The sequence below is a fragment of the Monodon monoceros genome, unplaced genomic scaffold (assembly GCF_005190385.1).
Source record: "Monodon monoceros isolate NGI ecotype Baffin Bay Population unplaced genomic scaffold, NGI_Narwhal_1 Super_Scaffold_12, whole genome shotgun sequence".
NCBI lineage: Eukaryota > Metazoa > Chordata > Mammalia > Artiodactyla > Monodontidae > Monodon > Monodon monoceros.
In genome coordinates this window covers 94,693,358-94,715,884 of record NW_021703768.1, presented here as the reverse complement: position 1 = coordinate 94,715,884, position 22,527 = coordinate 94,693,358, and the positions used below count along the sequence as shown (strand labels likewise).

Here is a 22,527-nt window from a genome sequence, read left to right as displayed (position 1 = left end):
TAGGAAAAACTCTGAAAGCGTGCATAGACAGTCTTTGTGGAGGGGGAAGTAGATGAAAACAGAGGTAGGGGATGGCAGGATAAGGTACTTTAGTTTTATTCTATATATCTGCATTGTTTGAATGCTTAGAATAAATATGTTTCTGTATTAAAATTCAACTTAAAAAACTTTAGCTTAACCGCTCTTCAAAACACAACAAAAATAAACAAAAACTAAACCCATTTATATGATTATACACAAATATCCATATTTTGCTACTGGCAGAAGCAATGCTGTACATTATTTAATATTTTGTAATTTTCAGACATCATCAAATTTGTTCTTCCCCTAATCTGCCTTCCCCAGAAGTGGAGAAGAAAATGAGAGGCAGAGTGATTAAGAGACTTGCCCGAGGCCATACACAGATGCAAAGTAATAGAGTCAGACTGAAATCCCTGGCTTCTGACTCCAGGCCCCAGTGCTGCTTTACTGGTGAAGTATATAGGGCCCTAGTGGAGACTATCATGAATGGAACTTAAGTACATTGTGAATATTTAATCACGATTAACTCTGGCCTTCCACTTAATTCCAGGGTTGTAAAGACCCTGTGGTATCCTAGTAATAAGTGTGTGGTCAGACCATTGGAGAGTTGGGGCCCTTCTCATCAATATCAGGAAGTATTTAGGAAACACAAGGGATCAGGCTGGGAATTTTGTGTTACCCTCTCTGATCAGGGACACAACCAGAGAATTTTGGAACTAGAACCAAACAAGGAATATTATAGTCCATCATTTTACAAATGAGGATATTAAGATCCAGAGAGAGTAATGATTTGTCCACAGTCATATAGCTAGTTAATGCTAGGGGCAAAATTAGAATACAGTTTTCTGTTTCTAATTTTCAGTTTTTCTAATACTAGTCCCATGCAATAGATGCTCTGTTTATCATGTATGTTTTTCTGTAAGATATGGATTTTTTCATGAGAACTCTGAGGATGTCTTATGGTGATAAAGGAAAATAAATCTGGTATCTCTTCCATAACAGAGCTCATAAAACATTAGAATTAAGTGTTTGGAATTGTAGATAAGCTGGTTTAATATTAAAAGGTAAAATGTTTAATGATTTCAGTTTTTTAGTAGATTTTTCAGTCAGCTTGTGCCTTTTTTTTTAACAACATGCTGAAAATGTAAGTATAGTTTCATGTGGCTAAATTGAGCATGTTGCAGATTTTAGAAATTATAGAGCACCTGTTTGGGAAGCATTGTAGATCAAGAACTTTTTGCAAAGATAGTCTCACAGTGGTTGGTCGGTTGATGTCCCCAATTGCCCCTAGTCACATGTCTGGTAGGCTGTACTACAGGTCTTTTCACAGTCCACCTGCAATTCCAAATAATCAGTTTACCATTTGGTTGGATGAAACACTATTAAATTTCTAATCTCTATGAGAGAAAATCTCCCACCTGCCTTCTGTTTAATTGCCCTGTTCTAAAACTAATCTGTGAAATTTAGAAAATAGATTTAAAAAAACCCACTTTTTAAATTATATAATATTTTATGTACCTTGTCTGGGTCTCTCTTGACATCCTGAAACAGTTATGTAAGGTGTGTCCTTTTACTAGGAAACCTTGTGTTTCTTGAGACCTGTGAGGAATTACTTCTATAGCCATAAAATATAAACGTCCATTTTTACATTAAATCACCACATTCCTCTCTTGAATTCTCTTTGCTTATTGCAAAAACCTAACATTCAAAATGAGAATTAGAAAGTTAAGAACATGACCAAAACAAGTTTTGAACTATATTTAAGCAGCATGACCACCATTAGTAATATGATATTTTAGCCCAAGAGTCGTCCTTTATTAGAAGCACCTAAATATAATTTTTAATGTATTTTTATTTTATCATTCACAATAAAATTTTCTCCTAAAAGAGGGGAAACACATTTTCTTATGAAAAGCAAAATAACTCTGCTGATTAAAATAAGTCTTTTTAAACTCATTAAAGTTTTACATTCTACAGGTTTATAATCATTTTCTTTGCTTTTTAGAGAATATCTAAATGCATTGTCTTTGTGATGCTTGACATATAATTGGTGTTTATATGAGCTTAGTAGTAAAATCCTAGGTTGTAAATGAGATATGACGCAGTCATCAAGCAGGAGTCAGCCTTGTAGCTTAATAATTGACTTTCATGTGCAAGCATGCAGATAAAGGGATTGTTTTCCTTATGGTTGATAGCTAAACTTGTTATATTCTCTAATAACACATCCCTCTACGTGCTCACACATAAATACACATATATGTATTATATCCATCTGCATATGCCCATTTTTGCTATTTTCCTTTTCTTTCCATAGACCCAGTTTCATTTTTTTAAAGTAATCTGGGTTTTTTGATACATAGCTATCTAGACTGCTTCCATAAAACAAGGAAACTAGTTTGACTTTATGTATGCATTCACCAAATCAGTGGTTCTCAATTCTGACTGTGTATCAGACAGGGATTATTTTTCTTTCTTATATATGATTGTTCAGGCCCTACTGTGAGAGTTTTGATGTGGGCTGAGGTTAGGACCCAAGAGCATCTATATTTTTCCAAACTGTACTTGATTCTGTTGGTCAGCCAGATCCCACTTTGTTTGCTTCGTTACTACTGAATAGGAACACTAGATGGCGCTATCTAAAAACCTCCAAAGAGGTTTAAACTGTATCCTGAATTTGCATGCAGTTGTAAATTTGGAATAAATTGCATGTTTATATTTTAATAATTATCGTGAATAGGTAAGCTCACTAGAATTATAAAAGAACGCACAATTATAAAAGAACGACAAATCTTGACAGGAACCAGAAAGAATGGCCTAATGAATTTTTTAAGATGATGATATGTACTCCATTTTGAAAATGGAAGAAAAGGTATTTTTATTTTAAAGAAACTTTCCTTGATAAATTGTAACAGAAGCTGTTAATTTCCTCCTATTTCACTTTTGATAACATCTAATTAGCTCATGTTAAATGGTTACTATTTATTGAGCCTTAGTCACTGTGCTGAACACCATCTAAACATGCCCTTGAACCTTTAGAAGAACCCTGCTAAATATTGATTGTAGTATATTATTGTTCCTAGTTCAAAAATGGAGGGAACCAGCTCAGAGAGGTTGTTACTTGCCTATAGAACACAGTGCTAGCAAGAATAGGTTATTGAGTTTGATTCCAAGTGTCCATGCCACAGCTCCTAACCTTATGTGGTGTTTTTGAGCATCAGTATTTCTGCTACTTTTCAGAAAAGTTAATAATTTAAGTGATATAAAAACACAGAAATGAGCAAATAGAAATTCCATTCATTTATTTCTAAGGAAATAATTTCATTGAGAAACAGATATTTATTAAACCCCTACTATATGTCAGCCTCTGTAAGGCTGACAGAGGCTAACTAAGTTACTTAGTTAGCCTAACGAACTTAGTGGGGGCTCCAGAAAGGCTTCCTAAGGGAAGTATAAACTCAGACCTGAAACATGGAATCAGAGCTTTCTTCCATCAAAAGTAGAAATAGGATTTGATTTTCATAGAAAACTATCAGCAAATCAGTAGCTTGAAAGGATAGCTTTTAAAAAGGCAGTCTGAAGGAAATAAAACTGATTGCAAAAATTTTAAGTCATAATAGGAAAACATTTTAGGCATCAGATCAAATATAGAGCCTAGGAAAATATACCTTTTGACGCTACCCCTCGCCCAATTAAAGATGGATTAAAACAAGTGACAATAAAAGGATAAAGGCACCCATGGCTTGGTAAGGAAGGGATAATTTAATTTTAGATTTTAAAAGTACAGTGTTACATCCAATTTGGAGTATTGGAAGGAGTATTAGGCAGAATTCTAAAGATGTTGCCCCCTCTCCCACCAAAATTCCTGTTCCCTGGTTATTTAATCAAACACTGAGTTCTACAGAATTTGCAGGTGAAGTTAAGGTTACTGATTAGCTGACCTTAAAATGAGATTGTCGATGAGTGTTATACATACAGGCACAGTATAATCACATAAGCCCTTAGTAAAGAAGAAGGCAGAAGAGTCAGTCAGAGAACTGCAGATTAAAGAGGGAAAAAGAGAGATGCTGCAGAAGGGGAAGCCAGAGAGAGTCTAAGCATGAGGCGGACTTGAGCACCATTGCTGATTCTGAGATACAGGGGCCCAGATGCAAGAAATGGCAAGAGTGCCCTTTAGGAGCTAAGGGGGTCCCCCAGCTGACAGCTAGCAAAGGAATGGAGATCTTAGTCTTAAAACCATAAGGAACTTGATTCTGCCAAATAACTTGAATGAACTTGGAGGCAGATTGTTCCCCAGAGTCTCTAATAAGGAATGTAGCCCTACCAACACTTTGATTTTTAGCCTGGTGAGACCTGCCTTGGACTTCTGACCTTACAGAACTGTGAGATGATAAATGGGTGTTGTTTTAAGTTGCTAAGTTTGTAGTAGTTTGTGATGACAACAATGACTAATAAAGAGAACAAAATTCACCTTTATTCATATCCTCCCACACAGTATTATTTTATTTATTCTCTTCCAGGCTTTGATGATAAGCCCACTTTGCCTAATTATAAACATAATACACATATATTTTTGTATCCTGCTTTTTCTTTTAACTTGAGCATATATATTTCTCTATGTTACTATGCAGTTTTCCCTAATCATTACTTTTCATAGCAGTATAATGTTCTTTTGAGTATAGTTATATATATATATATATATAGTATGTTATATTTAACCTGTTGGATTTTTGTGTCACTTCAAAATTTTTACCATCATAATACTATAGTGAGTATAGTGAGTGTTTCTGTGCATATGACCATCTCATATTTGAAGTTACTGGAGTGGATTTTCAGGTGCATCATTACCAGTCAGAAGGTATGAGCCTTTGTATAACTCATTATATATTGGCAAGTCTTAAATGGCTTACCAATTTAAAATTCTTAAGCAAAGATAAAAGAACCATGTTCATCAAAATCGTTATCACCATTAGATAGCATTCTTTTTTAAATAATTTTTTTGTTAATGGGGGAAGATGCTTGGTGGAGAGTTTTAAATTTAGGGATAGTTTCCTAAATTACTCAAAGAATTAATGTATAAGCTACTATTCTAAGTATTTCGGGTGTATAAAGCTGAATAGTTTATAGTACCTGAAAACCAGTTATTATGATTAGTCATGTACCAGTCATAAGAGATATGAAGCTAGTTCCTCACCTCGGAACCTGTTTTTAAGTCAACTTGGTTTTTTTTGTTTTTTTTTTTGCGGTACGCGGGCCTCTCACTGTTGTGGCCTCTCCCGTTGCGGAGCACAGGCTCCGGACGCACAGGCTCAGCGGCCATGGCTCACAGGCCCAGCCGCTCCGCGGAATGTGGGATCCTCCCGGACCGGGGCACGAACCCGTGTCCCCTGCATCGGCAGGTGGACTCTCAACCACTGCGCCACCAGGGAAGCCCAACTTGGTTTTTTTTTTATTAGCAATGCATGTACAGTCTGTTGGTACTACATTCCTACCTTCTATTTTTATCATGCTGATTTTATAATAGTTCTCAAAACCATAATTATTTTCTTATTGTGGGTATGACCATTTTTTTCATTTATATTTTTTAATTTTTTTCCAGCTTTCTGGAGATAATATTGACATATATATAAATTTAAGGTGTACAGCATGATTATTTGATACACATATATACTGTGAAATGATTACCACAATAAGGTTAGTTAGCACCTCCATTCCCTTTACATAATTGCCTTTTTGTGTGTGTGGTGATAAAATTTAAGGTTTATTATTTAAGGTCTTAACTTCCAAGTATACAATACTGTATTGTTAACTATAATCACCATGCTGTACATAACATTAAATCCCCAAAACTTATTCATCTTATAGTTAAAAGTTTGTACCCTTTGGCCAACATCTCCGCTGCCAGCCCTGACAACTACTATTCTACTCTCTATTTCTATGAGTTCAGCTTTTTTAGATTACACATATAAGTAAGAACATACACTATATGTCTTTCTCTGTCTGGTTTATTTCGCTTAGCATAATGCCCTCAAGGCTCATTCATGTTGTTGTAAAAGGCAGGATTTCTGTCTTTTTGATGGCTGAATAATATTCCCTTGTGTGTGTGTGTGTGTCTGTTTGTGTCTGTGTATGTGTAACACATATGACATTTTATCTGTATATAGCTCACATTTTCTCTATCCATTCATCCATCTTTGGACACTTAGGTCGTTTTCACGCCTTGGCTGTTGTGAATAATGCTGCAATGAACGTGGGAGTACAGATATCTCTTTGAGATAATGATGTCATTTTTGGGGGGATATATATACCCAGAAGTGAAATTGCTGGATCATGGTGGTTCTATTTTTAATATTTTGAGGAACCTCCATACTGTTTTCCATAGTGGCTGCAACGATTTACATTCCCAGCAGTAGTCACAAGAGTTCCCTTTTCATGGATGTAGATATTTCCTTTGTTAAGTTCCCAGTTATATTCCATTGACATCTTGAAAAATTTTAGGTAGGAAAAATATCAGTGTGAGTAAACATAGTTTGAATAACTAGAGACTAAGTGCTAACTTACAGTGTTCTTTTGTACTTCAAAGCAAAGTATTGGACTTAGAATGAAGGTCTAATACTAAAATACAAAGTACATATATTTTCTGTGACTGTAGAGCAGTTTATACCTTTACCTTGCTCCCCTGTAAAGAAGCCATGAGTTAAAGTAAAAAGGCACTAGATGGGACATTAGGTTTCTAGATCCTTTTATGTTGCTAACCAGCTATTACCTTGAACATGTCACTTAACATCTGGGCTTCTGCTTTCTGTTCTGTAACATGAGGGATTGAATATGTTGATGACATGAAAATGGTCATTTAGGAAAAGTATGAAAGCATTTTGTACTCAGTGAGTTAGGCTTAAATTAAAGGTACCTGGTAGGAGGTCATTGTTTTGGTTTGGACTGGTTTGGAAATTAAATGAAGAAATTCCCATAAAGCTCCTAGAGCAGACATTCAGTGTTGCCTAGCATGAAAATGGAGACAGTGACAAAACTTTGGTACTAAAATACTCTGTTTCTGAGAGACTGTATAACTGAACTGCTTTAGAATCTGTACAAAAATAAGTTACATTTAAAATAAGTACATATTTTTATTTTCCAGGATCAAATCTAAATCGCTGTGGTTTCCGAGGCTCTTCATACCTGGGTATTCCATTCAATCCATCAAAGGTTAGTTCTCTTTGCATTAGGAGGAAGGAGGAGAGGGAGTGGAGAGATTTTAGTAAGAAAGAAAACTAAGAAAGTAACAGAAAGAACCAGGCCTCCAAGTTTCAGTGTAGCTAAATACTGTCTAATAAACTGTGTGTTATGAACTGGAACTTTTTAAGGGAAAGCTATACCCACCTTACTTCTAGAAGAATGCACAGTATATAAATGAACAGAAATTCCTGTTGTTAAAAAATTGTCTTTCTTACTATTGTGTGTGTGTGTGTGTGTGTGTGTAAAAATTATTGGTGATTTCTTGGAGAAAATGGAAATAAAGCACTCAAGAACATGATTCTTGTTCTCTAAGAAACCAATGAACCATGTGTTACAGAAGGACTTTATATTTGGTTCACATTTCTTAGGAATGAAAGAGAAAGCTCTTGCTAAGCAGTGATTGGAGACCCAAGTAGTGATGAATTATGATGACCTTCCTGACGGTAGGCAGACTGTCTTCAGACTTATAGGCAGAGGCTTTGGTACCAGCACATGCAGGTATAGAAAGCAGTGAATCCTAACATATGAGAAGCTTTTTTTCTTCTTCAAAGAAGCAGACCCCAAACAAACTTTTGTAGGTGTTTCATCTGTGCATAAAATATTTTTCTACAATAGAAGGCAGAGCAAAACTTCATCATTTTGTGGAAAGAGACCTCACAAAATAGAAACTTTTTCCTTGATGGGGGTCAGTCTGCTTATATAATGGTTACAAGCCAATATCTGGCTACACTGAGTACATCAAGATTTATATCCCTTTCCAAGCTGAAGGTAAATGACATGTTGCCAATTTTTCCATACTCTGCTTCAAAATTTTGGAATAAATAGCAGTGATTTTGGAAAAGGTGACATGATTTGATAGAGGCACTGCTTCAACTTTCTTCCTCTGCCCATGCCTGTGTCAAAGTCATATGACTTTGCTAAGGTGTCTCCAATCATGTATGCCAATTGCATACATTCTCTTAGTTTCAGAGAATCTAGAAACTAAGGATCCATAAAAATTGTCCTTTTCCCCCATACATATAATACTTTCCAACTTAAGCCAGTCCTGAATAGAGGTAGCTCTCCATTTAGTCATAATGGACAGGATATCTAAAAGTCATGACACTGATAATAATGACCATTATACAGCACCATACCCTATACAGATGTATACTTAAACTTGTTGGGGTAAAACAGTTCTTTGATAACATTACTTTTAAGAGACAGCCCCCTTACTCTCTCACCCCCTTCCAAGGCATTTTCGAAACAAAAGGATAAAATGTAAGGAGAAAACATTTTTTGCCTTTGATTCACAGAGTCTCCTGAAACCCATTTTGGGCCCTTAATTCATCGAGACCCTGGCATTTTCTGGGGAAGCTAGGTCTCATTCCATTCTGTGTTGCATTAATCTGAATCTTAAGTGCTAGAGGGAGCTAGAGACTCTAGCTGGAATCATATAGGGCCACAAGGAGTTGTCACTTAGGGTGGTGGCTGAGAATCCAGGAGACAGATGAAGCCAAGAGAATCTGAGGAGGCACATACGATTTTTCAATACAGTATGTAAATAGTATCTTCGCTTTTTCGTCTGAAACCACCTATGGGCCATTCACTTACCTGAAAAATGTCCAGGACCTTTAGTGGCCATAGAACACTTTTTGAGAAACACTAATGGATCTTCTCAACCCCCTTTTCTCACTGTTTTCCTTCAGCAAATCCCATATTCTCTATTAAATTATGTACTGTCCTTAACACATACTACATAGCCTGGAATCTTCCTTCTCTGCTTTCCTTTTACTTTTCCTTCTACCTGTAACGCCGCCTCTTCACCTGTACCTAACCAAGCTCCTCTTCTGCTGCAGAAAACAATCCTTTATCCATGTATTATTCTATCTCCATCGTGACACATACAGCATTCTACTTTGTAGTGTACTTATTCAAGTAGCCCTCTTCTCCCTTCAAGGTTAAGGTCCACATTTGATTTCTGTTCGGATTCCCCACAGTGTTTTTAACGTAGCAGATACTTAGTTTGAGTACGAAAAAATGAAATGTTACAGGATTTCTAAGGAGGCAATTATAAATGTGGAATAGGATATCCAGGAGTATTAAAGCTTGAGTTCTAAGGAGGAGCTCAGAGTGAAAGAAATACCACAGTGAAAATTTGCTTGTTGTATTTGTGAGACCATATAAGGAATTGTATATGTAAGGCTGGATGGGTGGGGTGAGTTCAGATTATAGAGGATATTGAACACCTTTGCAAACTTATTCTATGAAGAACTACAGAAGGTCAGTGAGCAGCAAAGTATTCTGATTAAGTCACTAGTGGTTTCAAGACCCTTGAGTCGTGACTCCAAAGAAGTAGTGGCCCTTTTGATATTTGCCTTGCACTTGCATCATCATCAGTAAGATAACTAGCATCTGTATAGACAGTAATTTTATTTAATCCTCACAGTAACCCTGTGAAAGAGGTACTAATATCTCCATGTTCCAGAATGAGGAAATGCAGCAGTGAGTAGTAGAGCCAGGATTTGATGCCTTACAGTAGTGTAGAAGTTAGCATTTATTGTAGAAAGCAGAGGAGTCTGTTTTAACCAAAATCTTGGTACAAGCTTCATTTTAACTTTCTAATGTTATGGGCAGTTATTCTAGTATTTGAAGCAATTATTGATGAGCCCAAACTAAAACAGAAGGAAATCCTGTGAGAAAGATGAATTTAAAATACACTCTTATTCTATCAAAATTAAAACTCTCTTAAACTGAGAAATAGTACAATGTGAAATTTTACATTTTTTAAGTGAAATCATCTTTTTAAAATAACCAAACAGGATTGGCTGTTGAAAATAATTATAAAACTTTAAATGCTTTGTGTATTGCAGAATGTAAAGTTACTTGGTTTTACATTTATACTTTTACTTTAATAAGTTTTTAAATTAATTTTATCTATGCCAGTGCCAGCTAGAGTCTACAGGATTTCCTACAAGGAGTCACATATTTTATAAACCTTAAGAGATGTTTGATAACTGTTGATAGTTTTGTTGAAACAGTCAAATCAGTGAAACTAATCTAATAAATACTCTGGTTATATGAGTTTCCTAGTTTGACTCCCCAGCTCTGCCTGGGCAATTACTAGTCTAACAGTCTTCACAAAAGACTTTTTGCAATCAATACTCATTTGGTAATTTAAACTTTAAAAATTAGATTGTTTTATTTCTAGAGAATTTTTCAATATTAGTATCTTGAGCTCTTCTTTGCATTTTTTTGTCATTCTAAGTGTTAATATTATTAGAGACTCAAATAATTAAACCATATGAGAATAGAATAATGTTTTTCAACTGTATTGTTTTGTAGGATTTTTAAATGGTGATCACTACTGTGGTATTTAATTTGAATTTGCACAGCATAAAAAATAATTATTTCTACATGCTTTTCTAACTTTATAAGACTTAAATTATAAGTGATATGGTTGGTCAAATAGGAGGTTGAAATAATTTGGCTTATTTGAATATCAGATCTACTTCCATAAACTTGAGGATAAAATTGAAAATTATGTAGCCTGGAAAGTATTCAATAATACTTATGTTGAGACATACACGAAATTGAGTTTTGTTTGTCTCTATCAGATGTCTATGCAAATCAGTATAAACAACATTTAATTTTACTGTTTACTAAAACCTTGTCAAATTGCATAATGAAATAAGATCTCATTTCAGTTTTCTAATTAACATTATTAATTTTGAATCTAGAATCCTGGAACAGCTCATCCTTATGATAGTGGCCACATAGCAATGACCTACACTGGCCTTTCATGCTTAGTTATTCTTGGAGATGACCTAAGCCGAGTAAATAAAGAAGCTTGCTTAGCAGGCTTGAGAGCCCTTCAGCTAGAAGATGGAAGGTATGGGTCATTCTTTGTTACTTGTCTTTTTTTTTTTTTTAAGAAAATTCATTTGGAATTAAAAATAGATATAATACTATACTAGAATTGTAGAGTTTATCATAAACTCTTATTAGAACCACCTAAAGTTCACTGTATACATACGGTTTAAGTGCCTAATCAGTGAAATATTTCTTATGTGAATGAAAATAAAAGTAATCACAATAACAATTCCATTTTTTCTTAGTTCATTTTTCTTTTTTTTAAAGGCGATAATAGATCCATAAATAAATGGTTTAATAGTTTCAGGATTAGGATCTACTTTAATTTACATTCTGGGTTAAAAAAATGGACATTTTGAAGCAGACATACATTTAATCTAAACTTTTATGCCTTAAGACATAGTGATGGGGGAAAAAGGGATGAACATTGAATATTATTATAGTCTAGTGTAGGTAGTTTCTGTGATATTATTAAAGGATAGAAAAAGTAGTGAGTTCATTAATATTTGATGGTTTAAGTGGTGTGTCTAACAAAAAAAAAGTTTTAAGGTGAAACATTTTTTTTAAGTTTAGGAAGTGATAAAGCAGTAGTGATGCTATCTAAAGAAAAGACTTTGCAAACAAATCCTGCCACGTTGTTATTGCTGTAGCCCATCTACTGCTGTGTCTATTTTCCTGTCAGTATTTTAAAAACACTGCTGTTGATGAGGGGAAAATTAGTGGAAACATATAAGGTAAATTGACATTAATTGGAAATACTATAAAACTAAATATTTACCTCAGCAAGTACATGTGACTAATTTCTCAATAATTCATTATAGTCTTTGGTCACTGCTATCTTATCCTTATTTATAAATAAAAGAATAGATATGAAATACAAACTATTATGTACTTCTCTAAAACTAATTAAATATGTGAAAATTAAAACAATATGATCGGGGCTTCCCTGATGGCGCAGTGGTTGAGAGTCCGCCTGCCGATGCAGGGGACGCTGGTTCATACCCTGGTCTGGGAGGATCCCATGTGCTGCGGAGCGGCTGGGCCCGTGAGCCATGGCTGCTGGGCCTGCGCGTCCAGAGCCTGTGCTCCGCAACGGGAGATGCCACAATGGTGAGAGGCCCGCGTACCACAAAAACAAAAACAAAAACAAAAACAAAAACCAATATGATCAGTTAATTAATGGTTATCTGTATATATACATTGAGAAGAAATTTCACATAAGCAGAACTTGGACTTGAGAATTTCTTACTACCCAATAGGGCCCTGCTACTTTTTCTGCTATTAATTCTCAAGCCACTGTGCCATAGCTTTCCATGGCTGAGAGCAAAGAAACTTACTCTGAGTGGTGGCATCTGGGAAAGAGTAACTGTGTTAGTATGTTAAGCTACCCAGAAATTGAACTTGGGAGTACAGTGTTGATTTAGAGATAGTTTTATATTACTCAAATTAATAGTCCTTTATTGAATAATACAAGTAGTATATGGTTTTTAAATCTGTATTTAGTGATAGCTTTTTCTGTGAGTGAAGACATGAAGTAGGTGTTTCTAACTAACCCCCCTACAAAAAAATAAATTATAGTGCAGTAAATCATATGGTTATTATTTTCAGTTTTTGTGCAGTACCTGAAGGCAGTGAAAATGACATGCGATTTGTATACTGTGCTTCCTGTATTTGCTATATGCTCAACAACTGGTCTGGCATGGATATGAAAAAAGCCATCAACTATATTAGAAGAAGTATGGTGAGTTATGTTGATAAATTGACTCTGCTTTAAGTTATTACTGCTGATATATGGGGGCTGGGGCATGCCTCATCTCTTCTAGCAATAATTTGGAAATAAGGATAATAAGATTGCTTTCTGGGTACATCATATATCAGAATAGCCATTTAAGAATAATATTCAAGGAAAGTTTGACTCTTTAGCCGTTAAATTTTAAATGTAATCTGATTGTGTCCAAAGAAACTGTCTTTAGCAGAAAGAGATTAGTCAGCCTTAGAAGCAAAAAATAGTAAAATCTCAAAGGTAAATGTTGATAACCTATCTTAATAGGGATCATTGGGAAGTCGCAGCCAAGCATAAAGGAGAATTACAGTGCCCTTGGTGAGATTATTCCTATATTGGGTGTGAGGTGTGAGTTCCTTAAGCTATTTTGACTAGCAAGATTGACTGGGCTGACAGTAGATTTTTGGATCACTTTTGGTTTCTTAATACTTTTATGTGGGTTTTTTTTTACTCTAAGGTTTATTTTAAGGAGAATATCAAGTAGAAATTTTATTCTTTCACACAATACAATTTAGTCTTTTTATCAACAATAGTAAGGAAAACTTAGTTTAGTCTCAGCCAGAACTATCCTTTGCTCTACTTCTTAGTCTCTCATATACAACCAGAGAAATAGAAGTGCTGCTTCCCAGGTCTATTTTACTTCCTAAATATGAAATTTTTATAGATTAGAATATTTTAGGCTGTTAATTCAACTTTTACTAGTCCACATTTCAGAACAAAAATGTAAGTTCTTAGAGGAATGGAGTTATTTTTAATTGAATGTGTGAATGTGAATCAGATTTTATAGAATCTATAATAGCACAGGTTTTTAAAAGCCTGTGGAGGCAGAAAGACGAAACCTTTAAAGGAGTTTTAACATCTTTATTGGAGTATAATTGCTTTACAATGGTGTGTTAGTTTCTGCTTTATAAAAGGAGTTTTAAGAGGAAAGGAGATTTATGTTATAGACAAAAGTGGGAGATATACATTTTGGCATGAATATTGCAGAAATAACACCATGTTCTTCTCAGTGCATTGTATTTGGAGATACAACATGTTGATTTGCTCTATTATTGGTGATGTTAACTTTAATCACTTGGTTAAGGTGGTGTATGCCAGATTTTCCTCTGTAAAGTTAGCATTTTTCCCTTTGTAATTATTTAGTATCTCATGGTGAGATACTTGGAGACTGTATAAATATCCTGTCCCTCATCAAACTTTTCCACTAGTATTAGTATGCATTGATATTTTCCAGCTCTATCATTCATTCTGTAATTATCAGTTAAAATTCTACAGTTATGGAAAGCCTTCCCTTCACCTTTATCTACTTATTTATTTATTTAATTTAAACAGGCACTCTAGATTCTTGTTTTACTCAATGGGTTATTATCTGTAACTATCATTATTTATTTTGATGCTGTCCCAGATTCAGCCAGCAAAAACCCCTTCACCCCTTCAGCCAGCAAAAACCCCTTGTGCCCTTTTGGTATGTCCCCTTCATTCTTTGAGCACCTCCTTGTCTTCTGGTACAAGATATTCCAGGTACATAGTTTAATTTCCCAGCCTCAGTTCTGAAATTGGTCATTTCTTCAAGGAGTTTTAGTTCTTATTGGAGGGTGATGTTTAGAAACCACGATTTGGGCACAAAATGTGCTTATTGGTACTGGGATATCACTGCTTCTAGCCCCTCTCTCAGAGGTAGGAAATGTATATATGTATACACAGACATCCCCCTTACACACTTATACACATCTATATCTTTTTCTCTATCAATCAAAAACCGTGAGTTCACACTAATACCTCAAGTTTTAATCCAATACCACTAGGTTCATTTTAACCTTCCTTTTTTCATTTGTAACTCCCTTCTCAGAGAGTGACAAACCTGTCTACTATTATCCAGAATGCATTGGTTCTTTTTGTTTAGAGCCTGAAGGTATATAGTCAAAATGTTACATTTAAGAAACACTTGAGTTACTTCTTTTATTCCCTCCACCCCCAACCTTTAGTTTGTTTATGTTAATTTATTTGAAATAAAGTTGTTTATTTGTTTCTGTTTGGATTCTATTTTAGGATTCCCCCCCAACTTTGTTGATTTTATTTCTTTAATATGTGAAATATTAACTCGGTTTTGAAAGTCATAACTATACAAAAAGTTATATTCAGAGATGTGTAACTCACAGGGCTTCCTGTTCCTTCTATCTCCACCCCCTTCCTAACTCCCATGTTTACCACCTTGTTCCCATTCACTCTGTAGGTAAACGTTCTCATTAGTTTTTGGTTAGGCCTCCCTGTACTTCTTTTTGATGAACAGATATGTACATTTTTATTTCTGCTTTCTTACTCAAAAGAGTACTTTTTTCAGTTTGCTTTTTACATTTAACAATATAGCTTGAAAACCACTCTATATCAGGTCATAGAAATTTTCCTCATTTCTTTTTTAACAGTTTTGTAGTACTCCATCATGTGCACATATCATAGCTTTTTCCAACTCTTCTGTATATAGGTTACATATTTTCCAAATGCGAACAGTGTTAAAATTCATACCTTATACATGTGTATTTATGTATTGTTGGGGATATAACTTCAGAATAAATTCCTAGCAGTGGAATTGCTTAATCAAAAAGTAAATGCATACGGGGGGATTGGTTCAAAGTGGCGGAGTAGAAGGACATGCACTCACTCCCTCTTGCAAGAGCACCAGAATCACAACTAACTGCTGAACAGTCATCGACAGGAAGACACTGGAACTCACCAAAAAAGATACCCCACGTCCAAAGACAAAGGAGAAACTGCAACGAGACGGTAGGGGCACAATCACAGTAAAATCAAATCCCATAACCACTGGGTGGGTGACTCACAAACTGGAAAACAGTTAGACCACAGAAGTCCACACACTGGAGTGAAGGTTCTGAGCCCCATGTCAGACTTCCCAACGTACGGGTCCAGCAATGGGAGGAGGAATTCACAGAGAATCAGACTTTGAAGGCCAGCGGGATTTGATGCCAGGACTTTGACAGGACTGGGGGTAACAGAGACTCCACTCTTGGAGGGCACACACAAAGTAGTGTGTGTATCAGGACCCAGGGGGAAGGGGCAGTGACCCATAGGAGACTGAACCAGACCTACCTGCTAGTGTTGGAGGGTCTCCTGCAGAGGTGGGGGGAGGCTGTGGCTCACCGTGGGGACAAGGACACTGGCAGCAGAAGTTCTGGGAAGTACTCCTTGGCATGAGCCCTCCCAGAGTCCACCATTAGCCCCACCAAAGAGCCTGTAGGCTCCAGTGCTGGGTCACCTCAGGCTGAACAACCAACAGGGAGGGAACTCAGCCTCACCCATCAGCAGACAAGTGGATTGAAGTTTTAACTGAGCTCTGCTCATCAGAGCAAAACCCACGTCTACCCACCACCAATCCCTCCCATCAGGAAGCCTGCACAAGTCTCTTAGATAGCCTCATCCACCACAGGTCAGACAGCAGAAGCAAGAACTACAATCCTGCATCCTGCGGAACGAAAAACCACATACGCAGAAAGATGGACAAAATGAAAAGGCAGAGGACTGTGTACCAGATGAAGGAACAAGATAAAACCCCAGAAAAACAATTAAATGAAGTGGAGATAGGCAACCTTCCAGAAAAAGAATTCAGAATAATGAGAGTGAAGATGATCCAGGACCTCAGAAAAAGGATGGTGGCAAAGATCAAGAAGATGCAAGAAATGTTTAACAACAACCTAGAAGAATTAAAGAACAAACAAACAGAGATGAGCAATACAATAACTGAAATGAAAAATACACTAGAAGGAATCAATAGCAGAATAACTGAGGCAGAAGAACGGATAAGTGACCTGGAAGACAGAACGGTGGAATTCATTGCCACGGAACAGAATAAAGAAAAAGGAATGAAAATAAATGAAGACAGCCTAAGAGACCTCTGGAACAACATTAAATGCACCAATATTTGCATTATAGGGGTCCCAGAAGGAGAAGAGAGAGAGAAAGGACCCACGAAAATATTTGAAGAGATTATAGTCTAGAACTTCCCTAATGTGGGAAAGGAAATAGCCACCCAGGTCCGGGAAGCGCAGAGAGTCCCAGGCAGGATAAACCCAAAGAGAAACATGCCGAGACACATAGTAATCAAATTGCCATAAATTAAAGACAAACAAAAACTATTAAAAGCAGCAAGGGAGAAACGACAAATAACATACAAGGGAACTCCCATAAGGTTATTAACAGCTTATTTCTCAGCAGAAACTCTACAAGGCAGAAGGGAGTGACATGGATATTTTAAAGTGATGAAAGGGAACAACCAACAATCAAGATTACTCTACCTGGCAAGGATCTCATTCAGATTCGACAGAGAAATCAAAAGCTTTACAGACAAGCAAAAGCTAAGAGAATTCAGCACCACCAAACCAGCTCTACAACAAATGCTAAAGGAACTTCTCTAAGTGGGAAACACAAGAGAAAAAAAGGACATACAAAAACAAACCCAAAACAATTAAGAAAATAGGAATATACATATTGATAATTACCTTAAATGTGAATGGATTAAATACTCCAACCAAAAGACACAGGTTCACTGAATGGATAGAAAAACAAGATCCATATATATGCTGTCTACAAAAGACTCACATCAGACCTAGGGACACATTCAGACTGAAAGTGAGAGGATGGAAAAAGATATTGCATGCAGTGGAAATCAATAGAAAGCTGGAGTAGCAATATTTATATCACATAAAATAGACTTTAAATTAATGAATGTTACAAAAGACAAGAAAGGACACTACCTAATGATCAAGGGACCAAAATCCAAGAAGAAGACAATAACAATTACAAACATATATGTACCCAACATAGGAGCACCTCAATACATAAGGCAGATGCTAAAAGCTATAAAAGAGGAAATCGACAGTAACACAATAATAGTGGGGGACTTTAACACCTCAGTTACACTAATGGACAGATCATCCAGACAGAAAATTAATAGGGAAACGCAAGCTTTAAATGACAAAATATACCAGATAGATTTCATTGATATCTATAGGACATTCCATCTGAAAACAGCAGGTTACACTTTCTTAAGTGCACATGGAACATTCTCAAGGATAGATCACATCTTGGGTCACAAATAAAGCTTCGGTAAATTTAAGAAAATTGAAATCATATCAAGCATCTTTTCCAACCACAACGCTATGAGATTAGAAATAAATTACAGGGAAAAAAACAGTAAAAAACAAACACATGGAGGCTAAACAATATGTACTAAATAACCAAGAGATCACTGAAGAAATCAAAGAAGAAATCAGAAAATACTTAGACACAAATGACAACAAAAACACGATGATCCAAAACCTATAAACAATCTAACCTTACACCTAAAGGAACTAGAGAAAGAAGAACAAACAAAACCCAAAGTTAGTAGAAGGAAAGAAATCATAAACATCAGAGCAGAAATACATGAAATTGAAACAAAGAAAACAGTAGCAAAGATCAATAAATCTGAAAGCTGGTTCTTTGAGAAGGTAAACAAAATTAATAAAACTTTAGCCAGACTCATCAAGAAACAGAGGGAGAGGACGCAAATCAATAAAATTAGAAATGAAAAAGAAGTTACAATGGACACTGCAGAAATACAAAGCATCATAAAAGACTGCTACAACCAACTCTGTGCCAATAAAATGGACAATCTGGAAGAAATGGACAAATTCTTCAAAAGGTATAACCTTCCAAGACTGAACCAGGAAGAAATAGAAAATATGAACAGACCAATCACAAGTAATGAAATTGAAACTGTGATTAAAAATCTTCCAACAAACAAAAGTCCAGGACCAGATAGCTTCACAGGTGAATTCTATCAAACATTTAGAGAAGAGCTAACACCCATCCTTCTCAAACTCTTCCAAAAAATTGCAGAGGAGGGAACACTCCCAAACTCATTCTACTAGGCCACCATCACCCTGATACCAAAACTAGACAGAGATCTACCAAAAAAAATTACAGACCAATATCACTGAGGAATATAGATGCAAAACACTCAACAAAATACTGGCAAACAGAATCCAACAACACATTAAAAGGATCATACACCATGATCCAGTGGGATTTATCCCAGGGATGCAAGGATTCTTCAGCATACGCAAATCAATCAGTGTGATACGCCATATTAACAGATTGAAGAATAAAAGCCATATGATCATCTCAATAGATACAGAAAAAGGTTTTGACAAAATTCAACACCATTTAGGATAAAAACTCTTCAGAAAGTGGTTATAGAGGGAACGTGCCTCAACATAATAAAGGCCATATACGACAAACCCACAGCAAGTATTATTCTCAATGGTGAAAAACTGAAAGCATTTCCTCTAAGATCAGGAACAAGATAAGGATGTCCACTCTCGCCACTATTATTCAACATAGTTTTGGAAGTCCTAGCCACGGCAATCAGAAGAAAAAGAAATAAAAGGAATCCAAATCGGAAAAGAAGAAGTAAAACTGTCACTGTTTGCAGATGACATGATACTATACACAGAAAATCCTAAAGATGCCAGCAGAAAACTGCTAGAGCTAATCAATGAATTTGGTGGAATTGCAAGATACAAAATTAATGCACAGAAATCTCTTGCATTCCTAGACACTAAAACGAAAGATCAGAAAGAGAAATTAAGGAAGCGATCCCATTCACCATTGCCACAAAAAAAATTAAATACCTAGGAATAAACCTACCTAAGGAGGTAAAAGACCTGTACTCAGAAAACAATAAGACAGTGATGAAAGGAATCAAAGATGACACAGACAGATGGAGAGATATACCATGTTCTTGGATTGGAAGAATCAATATTGTGAAAATGACTATACTACCCAAAGCAATCTACAGATTCAATGCAACCCCTATCAAACTACCAATGGCATTTTTTGCGGAACTAGAACAAAAAATCTTAAAATTTGTATGGAGACAAAAAAGACCCCGAACAGCCAAAGCAATCTCGAGGGAAATAAACGAAGCTGGAGGAATCAGACTCCCTGACTTCAGACTATACCACAGAGGTACAGTAATGAAGACAATATGGTACTGGCACAAAAACAGAAATATAGATCAATGGAACAGGATAGAAAGCCCAGAGATTAACCCACGCACCTATGGTCAACTAATCTATGACAAAGGAAGCAAGGCTATACAATGGAGAAGAGACAATTCCTTCAGTAAGTGGTGCTGGGGAAACTGGACAGCTACATGTAAAAAAATGAAATTAGAACACTCCCTAACACCATAAACAAAAATAAAATCAAAATGGATTAAAGACCTAAATGTAAGGCCAGACACTATCAAACTCTTAGAGGAAAACATAGGAAGAACACTTCGACATAAATCACAGCAAGATCTTTTATCACCTACCTCCTAGAGTAATGGAAATAAAAACAAAAACAAATGGGACCTAATGAAACTTAAAAGCTTTTGCACAGCAAAGGAAACTATAAACAAGACGAAAAGACAACCCTCAGAATGGGAGAACATATTTGCAAATGAAGCAATGGACAGACGATTAATCTGCAAAATATATAAACAGCTCATGCAGCTCAATATTAAAAAAACAAACACCCCAATCAAAAAATGGGCATAAGACCTAAATAGACATTTCTCCATAGAAGACATACAGATGGCCAAGAGGCACATGAAAAGCTGATCAACATCACTAATCATTAGAGAAATGCAAATCAAAACTACAATGAGGTATCACCTCACACCGGTCAGAATGGCCATCATGAAAAAGTCTACAAACAACAAATGCTGGAGAGGGTGTGGAGAAAAGGGAACCCTCTTGCACTGTTGGTGGGAATGTAAATTGATACAGCCGCTATGGAGAACAGTATGGAGGTTCCTTAGAAAACTAAAAATAGAACTACCATATGATCCAGCAGTCCCACTACTGGGCATATACCCTGAGAAAACCATAATTCAAAAAGAGACATGTACCCCAATGTTCACTGCAGCACTATTTACAATAGCCAGGACATGGAAGCAACCTAAGTGTCCATCGGCCGATGAATGGATGAAGCAGATGTGGCACATATATACAATGGAATATTACTCAGCCATAAAAGGAAATGAAATTGAGTTATTTGTAGTGAGGTAGATGGACCTAGAGTCTGTCATACAGAGTGAAGTAAGTCAGAAAGAGAAAAACAACTACCGTATGCTAACACGTATATATGGAATCTAAAAAAAAAAAATGTTTCTTATGACCCTAGGGGCAGGACGGGAATAAAGATGCAGATATAGAGAATTGAGTTGAGGACACGGGTAGGGGGAAGGGTAAGCTAGGGCGACGTGAGAGAGTAGCATTGACATATATACACTACTAAATATAAAATAGCTAGTGGGAAGCAGCCGCATAGCACAGCGAGAGCAGGTCAGTGCTTTGTGACCACCTAGAGGGGTGGGATAGGGAGGGTGGGAGGGAGACTCTAGAGGGAGGGGATATGGTGATATATGTATACGTATAGCTGATTCACTTTGTTATACAGCAGAAACTAACACAACATTGTAAAGCAGTTATACTCCAATAAAGATGTTAAAAAAAAGTTCAAGAAGATTTCTCAGAAGGGAAAGATCTGAGTTTCCAGATATCCTGAAAGGACCACTGAGGGCCCATTATAATGGATGAAAATAGGCTCAAACCCAGGAACATTACTGTGAAATTTCATAACACTGGGACAAAGGAAAGATCCTTCTTTGCCTTGACTCCTAGAGGATGTTCTCCACCAAAACAAAAGAGTAAACCAAGAAAGAGGAAGAGATAAGAAATCCAACTCAGGTGAAAAACATAGGAAGTTCCAAGGTTGACAGTGAAGGGAAGTCCCCAGATGACAGCTCCGCAACAGTGTGGAGAGCACTCAACCCAGATAGGACAAGGATGGAGGAGTGGGGGGGCTCTGTTCAAGAGAAAGACAGACACTGGTAGGTGTCTAATGGTGGTTGACTGTGTCTCTCAGAAGCTGTGTCTATTAGACGCTCAGTACAAAGTAAAACACACAAATGGGGGAAAAGGTAACAGTTAATTTCAGGAAAAATAAGAAAATAAACAACCATAGTCCACAATGCTCAACTGTGAATTGTATTTTCGTAGACAGGTTACATAATCACAGAAGTTGATTTAAGCAAAGTGTAGTATCCTCGGAGCATGGGGCACAGGAACAGAGGGGAATGGGGTGTAAGAGAGTTGGATGCTTATCTACCATAATAAATGATAGAATATGTCTAAAAGTCACAATTTGAAACAGTATGATCTAGGCATATTATTTGGAAGCACCAAGATGTATACTCCAGAAGAAATGGCCAAATACTGAAAAGTGGTTGCCTCTGGAAAAGGGTACTGGAGGAGTGTGAGGAATGATGCAGGGAATCACTGTTTTGTTATAAATTTTTGTTATAAATTTTTCAGTACCATTTAACTTTCTAAATGATGAATGTATATACCTTTGATAAAATAAATTTAAAAAAATATGTTATGCTTTTCTAGAGTTTTATGTTAATAATTTTTAAAAAGCGTATGTATGCTTTTTTCAAAATGAAAAAATAAACATAAAGGAAAAAAAAAGAATTACCATATGACGCAGCAATCCCACTGCTGGGCATATACCCAGAGAAAACCATAATTCAA

The 22,527-nt window shown here is 36.2% G+C and overlaps 1 protein-coding gene across 2 annotated transcripts in view; it reads left to right on the top strand.

The window, feature by feature from the left end:
- PGGT1B (protein geranylgeranyltransferase type I subunit beta) overlaps window positions 1–22,527 on the top strand; it is a 60,710-nt gene that overhangs the window by 12,469 nt on the left and 25,714 nt on the right. For both annotated transcript variants that reach the window (XM_029218055.1, XM_029218056.1), the window contains exons 3-5: window positions 7,157–7,224; window positions 10,974–11,125; window positions 12,715–12,847. In XM_029218055.1, the coding sequence (XP_029073888.1) occupies window positions 7,157–7,224; window positions 10,974–11,125; window positions 12,715–12,847 (353 nt within the window). The remainder of the gene's footprint in view (window positions 1–7,156; window positions 7,225–10,973; window positions 11,126–12,714; window positions 12,848–22,527) is intronic.